Below are 13,305 nucleotides of genomic sequence, written 5' to 3'. Positions count from 1 at the left end.
ACAAATTGAGAAAAAACTGTGCAAACAAAACAAAAAGTGGCTGAGAATGCAGCATGGCAAGTCAGGATTTGAGACGTCAGTTATTCAGCAGACTGGAATACTTTTGAACAGCACCTCACTCAGCAGTATGCCCTAAACCGAGAGGAGAACATGGAATTAATGGAAGCTTATGACCCCACATTGGGGGCGGGAGAATCGATTTCTGCATTCTGTAATTGTGTCAGTGAAAACTATGAGACCCTCAACCCTGAAAGAGACCAGACTCTAGAGGGAAAAGAAGCCTTCTGCCAATGCATGCTGAAGCGAATTCTTCCCACCTCCATAGTGGGACTCCTTATTGACGAAGAGACGCCCTTACAAATCTTGCCGCCGAAGGTTCAACTTTTGTTAGACCACAAACAACGCCAACAAGCAGGGGGGAGGGGGCAGGCCACCTCCCAACCGTTTGCTGCAATGGTTAAACAACGAGTCTCAGCCAGCCCCACCCACCATACAGGGGGCAGGGTCACGCACCCAGGGACTTCGAAGGGACAAGGGGAAACCAGCCGGGAATAGGACGGTTGGCCATTGGTGGCAGTGTGGAAGGGAGGGCCATATGAGGGCCAAGTACCCCTCTCTTACTGAGCTGCAATGTTGTTTTCAATGCAATGCAACAGACCACCTCATGAACGCTTGTTCAAAAAATGATAACGGCCAGTGGAACAATGCTCCCCCTACACCAAGGAGAGGAAGGGGAAGGCAGCGTGGAAAAGTCGGGAGGACCCCTGGCTACACCCATGCTCATCAGGTCCAAGCAACAACTGTGCCCCTGCCAGAACAAGGGACACCTTGTTGGGGAGGGGGGGAGTCAACCAACCCCTCAAGAAGTAGTGGAGAACCCTCCACCAACTGTTGCTGCCCCTACCCGAACGTTGAGGGTACCGGGAGGGAAGGTAATGCAAGAGCCTATCGGCTGTCCTCAATCTGCGAAGGAATTCGTGGTGCCAATCATGCAAATATGGGTAGGAGAGTGACAGGGAAGGGCATTGATCGACACTGGCGTAAGTGTGTCTTTGTTAGAAGAACACCTAGTGAGGATCGATGCAGCCTATGAAAGGTTGTTTAGTTTTATTTAAGTACAGCAGGCAGGTGGCCATCGGATGGTAACCTAGAAGACTGTAAAGCAGCAGGTAACCATTGATGGATGAGTAGTGACACATACTTTTCTGTGTGGTGTCAGCATTAGAAGTAGAAGGAATTTCAGTTATTTTAGGAATTGATTTTGTAGGAAGGAACAAAATAATAATATCTGGCACAGACGGGAAGGGGTTCGAAGTATGTTTAAAAGGACAACGAATCCCCACAGAGGGGGAGAGACCGAGGTGCCTATGAGTCTCCTTAAGATAGAAGGGTGGTGGGGGTGGGGGGAGCACCTGCCGCCCCAGAGGCGGGAGATGTGGCACCACCCCGGACCCTCTCATCCCTCACCATGACACCCACACTGAACTTACTGGAAGGCACCTTACTTATGATCGAACCCCATCAGAAATAGGAAGATTTTATTATTCCAGGTCTGAGCAAGGCAATACACGGCAAGGTTAATGTTCCATAAAGTTAGCGATCAGTGTATCGTATTAGACAATGGGTTGATAAGCGACCTTGAACCTTGTGAAATAGCAGATGCTTCTCACACACTCATTACCTTGAGTAGCATCTGTCAGGGTCGTGATGAAGAACATCTAGATAGAATCCTGAGAACAGCTAGTAGGTCTACCCCTGTTACTTATCAAAATATTGTCAAGGAAATTATAGAAAGTTATCAAAATGTAATCGCGACTGGTGATGAAACCCCAGGCAGAATAAATAATTCTCCTTTTGTTACAGAGACCAGGAATCAACCACCATAAGATCTAAGCCTTATAGAATTCCAGTTTGTTATCAGCGGGAAGTGGAGAACGAAATAATAAATTAAGGGAGCAAGAGACAATTAGAGAAAGTGAATCTCCCTGGGCCTCGCCAATCATGATGGTTAAAAAGAAGGATGGTTCTCTTAGGCTGTGTTGATTATAGAAAGTAGAATAGTATCACCAAAGACAATGCGTTTCCACTGCCCTCTATCAAAGAATTGTTGATTAAGGTCAGAGATAAAAATTCTTCACCATCTTGGATTTAAAGTCAGGCTATCATCAAATACCTATAGACAACAGTAGCAAAGAAAAGACAGCCTTTATAGTTAATGATCAATATTTTGAAAATAATTACCTTCCTTTTGGAGTAAAGAATGCTCCTGCCCATTTTTCAAGTGTTATGATGTCCATATTAGCTTCGCTACTAGGGCATAGCGTGTTTGTATACTTAGATGACCTAATCATAATAGGGGCTACAGTAGAAGAACTTATGAAGAGCATTATTGAAGTCTTAGAAGCTTTAAAGCGATATGGTATGAAAATTAATCTAACAAAATGTAGATTCTTTCAGCAAGAAGTTGAATTTTTGGGGCACATCATAACATCTGAAGGTCTTAAGCCTTGTGCAGATGAAGTTGTAGCAATTAAAGAATTTCCCAACCGAAGAATGCAAAAGAAGTAGCCAGCTTCCTTGGGCTCGCAGGCTACTATCATAAATTCATAAAAGATTTTGGTAAAATAGCGAGATCACTAGATTCATTGAGGAAACAGTTGGATTTTCATTGGGGACAGGAGGAAGAAATAGCTTTTCAAGCATTAAAATTTCACTCACTAGTAATGAACTGTTAGCTTATCCAAAGTTTGATCAACCATTTCTAGTAACCATCGACGCAAGCAGTATAGCTATTGGGGGAGTGATTTCTCGAGTTGATGATGCAGGGAATCAAAAACATTTATTTTGCATCACAAGCATTAAAAGGAGCAGAGAAGAATAACAGTGCCTTCGATAGAGAGGCACTGGCGATTCTGTGGATGCTGGAGAGACATTGCCACTCTTTGCTGAGGCATAAAGTCAAAATAAACACAGATCATCGCTCATTGAGAGATTTATTCAAGAAAGGAGATTTAACCACTCGCCAGGCTTGTTGGATCAACCGGCTGTTGGAGTTTGATATTGTGGGAATTGAACATATGGCAAGGAAGACAAATACAGTAGCTGATGTTCTCTTCAGGACTGCCATAACGGGAGTTGCGACTCGAGCAGCAAAGAGAGAGGAACAGCGGCGAAAGAACTGTTGCATGCCTCAGAGGCATCTGATAAAGAAAGCGAGAATAACTTAGGAACTCAAGAGTTAGGGAGAGAGAGAGAGAAAGGGTGCGAGTCAAACCAGCTGTGAGAACGAAGAGGGATGATCCTCCAAGGGGGTCAGCAAGCGAATGCCCTGGGAGTGAGAGTGTGCGATTTATTTGTGTGGTTGGAATGTGGAAGAGGTGATGGGGGGTCAGAAGTCTGAACCCTGGATTGAACAGGTTAAGGCTTATGTAAGGGGTGCGAGTAACGAGTTTCCCGATTTCTTAACGGTGCCCAAAGATGTGTTCTTCCTTGAAGGAGATATCTTATTTTGTAAATATGAGAAGAGACTGGGCAACACCCGATCTCACGTCATCCTTCCTCCCTCTTTGGTAAAGAAAGCCATCCACGTGATACATTAAGTCCCTATGCAGGACATATAGGTATAGAAAGGTCCCTCAAGAGAGCATGAGAATACTTTTTTTGGGTAGGGGTGTAAAATTCATCTCCCAGTGCCACATCTGTAATACCATGAAAAACCATAGACATACTATTCCAAAGGCTCAGATGTGGCCAGTGGAGCCAATCAAATTTGCTAGAGTACGCACTGATGTTGTGGGACCCTTTTCCCCAGGGGACGGGCAATTCAGGTGTGTGTGTGTGTGTGTGTGTGTGTGTGTGTGTGTGTGTGTGTGTGTGTGTGTGTGTGTGTGTGTGTGTGTGTGTGTGTGTGTGTGTGTGTGTGTGTGTGTGAGATGGTGATTGCATTCTTGCAGTATATGCACAAGTATGTGATGGTGGATACATTGGCAATATCAGTTGGCAGAGCCTTGAGTTCATTCATAGTGAAGTTCGGCTGTCCCTGTACGTTAATCAGTGACGATGGACATGAATTTATTAATGAAGTAATAAAAGACCTAACAAAAATGTTGAACATGGAACATTTCACGATCACCTCTTACCAGCCTTCAGCCAGTGGGTTGGTTGAATCCCATAATAGAAAAGTAACAAATATTTTAAAATATTTAGCAGCAGACAGTCCAAATCAGTGGGTAGAGTTGTTGCCAATGGCGGAACTTGCGATTAATACGGCGTATAACGGGTCCATAAGGGACAACCTTTATTTTTTAATGTATGGACAGGACCCTTCATTGCCATATACTGTGACCATGGACCCTAGAACTTTACCGTTATATAGTGTCAAACAATACCAGGTGATGTTCTGTAACCTGATCCGAAGAGTGTTTCAGACAACGCAGACGCTTTTGTTGAGGGCCAATGAAAAATTTCACACAAAATATGATTGGCAGTTCCGCACACAAACGTCTAAGATACATGTAGGGGACAGAATCTATCTGAAAAGGCTGCAACCAAGGAAACATACACACGAGTCAGCCTATGTACACACGAGTCAGCCTACTCAGGACCATATCGTGTGTAAGAAATGAAAAAACCACACTTTGGTGATCCAGTATATTAAAACCGGTGTCCAAGGCAAGTACCACTTATCACACATGCATCCCATCAAAGATGATGTTTTGATGTGGCACCTGAATATGCCAGTACCCCCTTTTCTGGGACTGCCTGGCTATCTGGGGGAGGAGAGTGAAGATGATGTGCAAGCATGTCTGGGGATCATTAATGGTGCACCCAACGCGCATATGGACAAAAGTTACAAATATTGGTGTCATGTGCTGTTCTGAAATGAAAACATTATAAACGTTTCATGTACTTGCATTCCATGTTCTTTTATCTAATTTCCTGTGGTTTTTATTCATGTCTATTTGATGTCATTTGTTCTTTTTATTCAATTTCTGTGGTTTTATACAAAATTATTTTGTCTTGATGGTTGATAGTAATCTGGTTTTTGTCTTGTTTTATTAATTGAACTGCAGATTATTGCACTCCAATTCTAAGAAAACTGTGTGTGCTAATGTGTGGAGCTAAGAATTATTACTCCATTGATCATTTTTATTAATAAAAAATTATAACAATGTGATGCATGGAATTCATATCACTGTAAATTGCCAATTTTAACCATCCAATTTGACCTTGGCTTGCTAAGTTTAGTTTTTTCTGCATGAATTCCGATAACATACGTCAGGTGGTATAGTACTCAAATGGCAGTGCACAAATAGCAGGGAAACTAATTGAAAAAAAAAAATTATAGTGCTGTGAGTCCTGCGAGATGCAGAACTTTAAGGGGGGAGTGGTGAACTGATTTATATAGAAATTCATGTTTCAGACATAAGGAAGAACTGCTTGTTGTTTGTATGTATTTGTAATCAGACAGTAACGAACAGATACTGCTGATTCATCGAACGCCATACAATCGTTGGGGTTTGGTGTGGGCAATTCAAATGAGTGCCATACATTTAGGACCCTTATTGGTTCCTTTCGAGTATGAGACCAATCAGCTGAGGACTATGACCTATGCAAGTTCAGTTTGAAAAGTTAACAGTTAGTAGGGGATTAGCGGTCAACAGGTTGGGGCATGTCTATAAGACAGTGATCGGTGCGTCACCTCAGAGTACCTTCTGACTATAATTGCATAATTAAGCAGCATGATATTAGCAACAGGGCCCTGTGTAACTATTAAGGAAATTACATGTTAATTGTATCTTACGCATTTCATTTGTACTGGTAGGACCTTTACATGACCGAGAATCAGGTCATATATACTACATGGTAATATATAAAAAATGTATTTTTACTGTACAGATGCACAGTATGTACTGCAGTGTACTCTACAGTACTTTAATTAATTAATACTGTATATATTACCGTATACTGTACATTTCTAATTTTAATATTTTCATTGCAGACTAATACAGTATGTTCCTACTTTACAGAATTCATCGGCAACAGTTAGTAATACCCTGTACATACTAGAACAGTTGGATTACAGTACTACTATACAGTAACAACATGGGATGAAGGTACGTACATATTGTAGAAGACACCCAAAGGATTAAAGGTAAGGCTGTCATCATTTTACAGTACAGTATATTGTACTGTAAAGTACTACTGAAGTAAATCCGATATAAAAAATATAGTTATAATTACGGTGCTGAAACGGAATTATGTCACTGATAACCAGGTGTCGGCACCGTATGAGTTTTTCGGCGCATGTTGACTCTTTTCGGTTATCGGCTATTTTCACTTATTGTCACGCTGCTGAGGACAGAACCCCCGCCGATAACCGGTGACAGCCTGTACTGTATGAGATGTACTGGGACAGGGAGATGAAGTATATTCACCTATGAAATCTGAAGGGAAACTATTCTCCCTCATATCCTCGACTGAGGTATGAGTGTTGCCATAAGTGTTACCATATAGTCACTTGTGGCCCAATCAAGTGATTGGAATGTTTTCCTGCAAAATTAGTTCAAATTTCATGGCCTGAAATAATGATTATCATATGCTATGCCTTGCTACTTCTCTTACACCAATGTTACGCATCATAGGATATCACACGTTACCAGAAGTGAAAAATAAGAGGTCCTGACCGGTTTCGACTTTATTTCCAAGCCATTGACGAAGGGCTGATATCGAGTACTAGAAGTCACAAATATATATGCTACAGGAATGTAATGATGAACATACACAACCGTTAGAGACTACATATCCACCCACAGGCCAGTGTCAAGGTAGGAGTAGCCTTCGAAACTCATTTGGCTAAAAATCACAATAAATATACTGACCATAGGCAACATCAGATCCACACCTGACAGGTGTCCGGGAGGAGGGGTTTGGAAAACTCATTAAGCACTGCTGTCCCCGTACTGTGTTTACAAATATGATAACCTTATTTCCAGACATCCCTACTGCCCACCTTAAAATCTAAAATTTACAAATTTCTTTTGATATTAAAGGATTAAGTTTGTACACCCCTTGACTGATATTCATATTATGGCTGTAACTTTCTTTTATAAAGTTAGATTCAGTGATATCCCTTTCCAGTGGGTTATTAGAATATACAATCCTTTTTGCCTCTTCCCAGTTGATTAATGAATTACGTACACAAGAGATTACAGTATAATCATCATAGGATATGTGTTGCTACAGAAGGGTTAAAGTAATCAAACAAAAACTCACCTGCAGAGCCACCAGCTACTAAATTGATACCCATATTCTTAAGTGAAAATGTATTCTTCTGTTGTGCCATGTTTAAATTTGAGCATTTACTGCACTAGCACCTGTAAAAAAAATGCACATTATAACCTTATATGAAACCAGTAAATTACAAGCTTGAATATATGTATATATATTTTTTATTTATCTTTTAACATCTTTCACAGAGATATGATTTAAAAAAATCCCTTTACATATTGCTCCTATGACAATACTGAGACCTTTGCTGTCAAGCTACATGAAAAAAATAGACTTTCAAGACTGGCAATCTTTGGACCAACCCATTTCTTAGCAGATTTGATGGATGGCATTTTGGGAAAATGACATTTTTAAAATAAAATTAAGTTTTACATATACTTACCAAGTAATTGCTTAGCTAACAATTATGCTCACACAGCATCCTAAATTCAAAATTCACAGTAACGCGTCAGTTGCAAAGGGGGGTGACAGGTCCTGCCCACTGCAAGGGGGTGTAGAAGCAACTAACTGCCAGCGGCGTCATTTTATTTTATTACTGCACAGTCCATGAAAAAAGGAGAGGAGGGAGAGCTCTGATTAAGTAATTACTTGGTAAGTACTGTATATATAAAACTTAATTTTATCTACAAAATGTCATTTTTATATATGTAACTTACCAAGTAATAACTTAGCTGAATCCCACATTGCAAGGAGGTTGGGATGAATGGATTGATCTATTCAAAAAACACATTAAAGGAGTAATGACTTGAACAGAAAAGAATGGCTACCATTGAAACAATGCTTGTCCCTTCCTTACCTGGTAAGGAAGCTACAGCAGGAGAATACTGCCTCTGGTAGGTGCTCATCTTAACCTGTAGTGGCACGGCGAGGAGCCAAGTGTTCCCTCTACATCAGTGGGAGTCTTGCAACGGAGGATGTGCCTGATTGTTGACAAGACATATGAAGGAAAAAAAGTTGCTCTTGCCCTGGGCACAGTACCACAAATCAACAACCAGAAATTGCAGTCACCTGCCCCAACATGACAAACCACTACCCATCCAAAAAACTGGTGGGTATGCCAGGTACCAAGTACCCCCAGGCTCCCCAAAAAACTTGACACCCTACATCAAGGCGAAGAGACAGAAGAGAGACAGGAACTCTCCTATGCTGCTTCTCCCAACATCATGTCAGCCACTGCTAAAGATCCAAGGGTACTGCAATTTTCAAAAACTGTCGTAGCCAGGGCTACTAAAAAGAGGGTCTTTGTGTAAGATTCTTGAGGGAAGCGGAACCGAGTGGCTCGAAAGGGGGGGCTTGTAAACCGCTTAAGGTCAACATCCAAGTTCCAAGACACTAAATCAGACTTCTGCTTGGAAGTGTTGGAAGACTTAATGAGGTCATTAAGATCTTGGTTAGAAGAAAGATCCATACCTCTGTGTTTAATCACTGAGGTAAACATCGCTCGGTATCCTTTGATGGTGGAACACTTCTAGAGGTCCTCAAGTAAAGGAGAAAGTCGGCAATCTGGGTTAAAGATGTCTCAGAAGATGAAATGTGATGTCTGTTGCACCACGGACGAAACACTGTCCACTTTTACTGGTAGACATTGCAAGTAGATTGTCGTCTGCACTTTGCAATAGCTTTCACAGCTGCTCTTGAAAAACCTTTCACTCTGACGAGTTTCCTGATAGTCTGAAGCCTGTCAGAGCAAGAGTGGACAACCCTTGGTGGTACCTCTTGAAGTGAGGTTGTTTGAGTAGCCACGGTCTTTGGGGAAGCAGCCTCGGGAAGTTAACCAGAAGAAACAGAGGGTCTGGGAACCAATCCTTCATGGAGCCAGAACAGCGCTACAAAGTCATAGAAGCGTTGCAGTGTCCAGTGTGACATGAACTTGCTGAGGACTTCCCTCACCAAGCTGAAGGGTGGGAAGGCGTAAAGATACAGGCCCGACTAGTCCATGAGCATGGAGTCCGTTGCCCATGCCAGGGGATCCAGGGCTGGAGAGCAGAAGAGAGGAAGGCGATTGTTTCTTGAGGTAGCAAACAGGTCTATGTACGGTTTGCCCAACAATCTCCAAAGGTCGACACAGATCCTGTGATCCAAGGTCCACTCGGTAGGGAGGACCTGTTTCCGACGGCTCAACTTGTCCGTCAAGACGTTTAATTTTCCCTGAATGAAACAAGTGACTAGCGTCATCTGATTATGGCGCGCCCACAGAAGAAAGTCCTTTGCAGTCGGACAGGGGGAAAAAGAACGAGTACCTCCTTGTTCTTGATATATGACAGAGTGGTGGTGTTGTCCACATGAACAACCACTGTCTTCTTGTGAACTGAAGTTGCAAAATGATGAAGACCCAGATGAATGGCCTTCAGTTCTTTTACACTGATATGAAGATTGATTTCCTTTCGGGACCACATCCCAGAAACTTCTTGACTCCCTAGAAGGCTCCCCAGCCTCGATCCGAAGCGTCTGAGAAGTAGTCAAGGTCGGGGCTCCGAGGGAGGAGAGATTTTCCCTGAGAAAGTCTTCCTTTGACCAGCTACCATTGAAGGTCCACTTGACAAAAGTCTCGATAGACGACAGTCCCTAGAAGGCTCGTCCACTGACAGACAGGCTGAGCATGACGATAGGGCGAGGAAACTGTGAATGGTCTTGCGGCAGTTTGCGATTCTCTTGGGGGATGGAAAAATCTGAAAAGTCCTAGAGTTGAGAATCATTCCCAAATAAAGAATCTCCTTTGCAGGGGCTAACTGGGATTTCTGGAGATTTAAAAGAATTCCTAGATCTTGAGAAAGTTGTAGAGTTGTCTGAAGGTCCTCCGTGCACTTCTCCTTCGAAGGAGAACGGAGGAGCCAATCATCCAGGTAAAGGCTGATGTTTATGTCGACTAGCTGAAACCATTTGGCAAGAGGGGAGAGAACTTGGGAGACAACTTGAGGGGCCATGGAAAGCCCGAAGCAGAGGGACTGAAACCGGAAGACTTTTCCCTGGAAGATGAACTTGAGATACTTCCTGGAAATTGGATGGATGGGGGATATGAAAGTACGCATCCAATCGCCCGGGTGAATGGAGGCCATGACTGACCGGTTCGTCTCCATCTTGAACTTCATCTTTCTGACGAAGAGGTTGAGGGCGCTTACATCCAGGACCAGTCTCCAACCCCGATGCTTTGAGAACTACAAACAGACGATTGTAGAAGCCCAGGGAGTGAATGTCCTTGACTTTTTCTATAGCTCTCTTTAAAAGGAGAGAGGATACCTCCTTCAAAAGGGCCAAATGTTTCTCTGAGTCTCTTGATTAGGCCGTCAAGAACGGGATGCAGTAGCACTCCTTTAACACTTTGATGATCCATTGTTCTGCTCCTCTATGCTCCCACTTCTCCCAAATAAAAGGGAAATCTGGCTCCTACTGGGGCATGCAGAACATCGAGCAGGCTTCTCATAAGGAAGGTCGAAATAGGAGATGACAGAGCAGCTGGAGTGAAGAAGGAAGGAAAACTTGCCAGCAGGAATCGCAGAAGAGATGCATAAGCTGAAGGAGGAGAAGCATCTTGTTTGATCTCCTCTTTGTCTTCCGAAGAGACCGGAGAAAGGGACAAATCTTCAGGAGGTTTAGAAGAGGGTGCTTTCCCGATGAAGCTCAAGATCTCCGAAAGTTATTCCTTGATGGGTACCAACGAGAGGTCAGCTGGTTCCAAGATGGGAACTTGGCAGTCGTGAGAATAAGAAGGAATCAGGTGTCTGGATGATGGCACCAGGAGCTTGGAGGCAACAGCTGGGTGCATGGGAGCAGGCACTGGGCGCACGAGAGCAGGCACTGGGCGCATGAGAGCAGGCACAGGGTGCGCGGGAGCAAGAGCTGGGTGCACAGGAGCAGAAGCTGGGAGCACGGGAGTCGGAATAGGCTCTCGGGCGCGGGTGCTTCGAGACGAGACGGGGCCTTGGGTGACAGACACTTAGACCAATGTTTCAAGCGTCTGGCATCTTTCGGAGAGATCGAAATAGGAGAATCCCATGGGTGTGCAGAAAGTTGAACTGAGACAAAAACCGAAGGATCCATATTGTGGCTTCAAGATAGATGCATGTTGTCGAGGGTGTCTATGGGACGCTTGATCGGCAAAGGGGAAGCAAGAGTTGAGTTGTCCATGTGCCTTTTCAATGGCCGGACAAATCCAGGAAGCGTCTACGACACCTGCAGTCGGAATCTGAGTCTGAGCTAGAAGACAAGCGGTGCACATCCACTGACATGACTTTCCAGCAGCAGTCGGTCAAAGCCTGAGATCTAGCAACAGGCTCTACTGAGGGGGCAGCAACCTGTGGGCAAACCCCGCCAGTCTCCCTTGGACCTCTGGTATGTCTTCTCCCAGGTACAGGGGACCACCAACAGGACAGGAAGCCACCTCCTCCACAGACACTTCACTCAGCACTTCATCACCAACTTTGTCACAGAACACTTTCTCCATAAGCACACATAAGGATGCCCCTTATCTGTGACACTGAACTCACTAACTCACTACCAGACTATTCTTCTTGTCGAATCTGGCCTCCATTCTTGACTCCAGACTGGCTAAGGCATTGAGGTCAGAAGCACGGGAGCTAGGCACAGGAGTATGTGGAGGAATAGAGGGAGGACTGATAATAGGAGAAAGAGAGTATGTTCAAGAGTAGAAGGAAGAGCTAGGCTAGAATCAGTCTTAAGTTTAGGGGAAGAATTGCTACTTGCAGAGGCCCTACTTTTGGCTCGAGTAGCCGCCTTTCTAATCCTACTTTTCTCTAGTCTATTCAGATGGGATTTGAGCACCTTCCATTTACAGTCATCCCAGTCCTTGCACTCTGAACATGTATTCTCCCTCGAACACTCCTGGCCCCTACACTTACTGCACATGGAAGTCTTAGTAAGTCTAGTCTTACAGCCCTCGCTACAGTAACGACGACTGGAAGCGCTAGAATCTGACATAATTACAGAAGAAAGAATCTAAAGCAAAAAAGAGAAATAAAAAATGCAACAATTTGACAAACAAAAGTGGATACTTCCCAAATTTGGCAAGCAAGCATGAACCTGCGAATTAGGCAGGATTGCAGAGCTCAATGTGCTGTTGGCAGCGCGACATAATAAGAGAATGACGTCGCTGGTGCTTAGTCACTCCTACAACCCCGTTGCAGTGGGTGGGACTTGTCACCCCCCGCCTTTGCAACTGACATGCTACCACAAATTTTGAATTTAGGATGCCATGCGAACATAATCGTTAGCTAAGTAATTACTTGGTATGTTACTTATATAAAAACAAATTTTAAGATCTTAAAAGTTTTTTACATATCACACATAAGCATATACTGTACCTTACACATACACACTGGGTGAATATATGGCCACAAGGAAGGTTAAACAATATAATGCAAGATGTCATATATTTACCCTCAGGTATAGTAAAGCAAACTACAAAAAAAAAACCTATATTACCAAAATCAACAAAATAAAACAGGGGTGTAACCATGCATTTAGAATAATCATTACTTTTGAGGTTAGGCTTTACAATAGGAAGAGCTGCTCTGAGTTAACCCAAGGACTGGATTTGTGAAGGAAAGATAAGAGATATCATAATTTAGTTTCTTCTTTAAAAATCCTTAAAACATCTTCTGCAGTATGGGGTTGAGAGTACAGAGGCTTGGACTTCATTTGTAAGCAGCATTAATGTAGATTCTAAGTTAAGAATGTCTCCTTTATGCATGTTTTTACAATGGTGTATAAAATAATTACAGTTACAATGATCACTAATTTTCACAACTGAACTGATAATTGAAAGCTGATGTACTGAGGCAAGAAAAAAAAAAAAATAAAACTGCAAGCTGTCTGCCACAGATGGCAACCACTATTATTACAAAAATAGCAAATTTTTAAAATAATTTGTATTTTTCCTAACATACAAACTTAAGTTCTTTACACAGGATTTTGCTTGTGAATGTGAGCTGGGATGACCATTCAAACTTCTTGGCACGGTAGTTAACCACCGACAAGCAGAGGGAAGCCCCACCCACC

General features: G+C 43.0%; 1 protein-coding gene across 2 annotated transcripts in view; it reads right to left on the bottom strand.

Annotated features, from left to right (window-relative positions):
• Positions 1–13,305, bottom strand: part of LOC136836489 (mitochondrial 2-oxodicarboxylate carrier-like) — a 237,119-nt gene that overhangs the window by 185,386 nt on the left and 38,428 nt on the right. For both annotated transcript variants that reach the window (XM_067100821.1, XM_067100822.1), the window contains exon 2: positions 7,276–7,376. In XM_067100821.1, the coding sequence (XP_066956922.1) occupies positions 7,276–7,345 (70 nt within the window). In that variant the 5' untranslated portion in view covers positions 7,346–7,376. The remainder of the gene's footprint in view (positions 1–7,275; positions 7,377–13,305) is intronic.

This window comes from Macrobrachium rosenbergii, chromosome 56 (genome assembly GCF_040412425.1).
Source record: "Macrobrachium rosenbergii isolate ZJJX-2024 chromosome 56, ASM4041242v1, whole genome shotgun sequence".
Classification (NCBI taxonomy): Eukaryota; Metazoa; Arthropoda; class Malacostraca; order Decapoda; family Palaemonidae; genus Macrobrachium; species Macrobrachium rosenbergii.
This window is presented reverse-complemented; position numbering and strand designations above follow the sequence as displayed.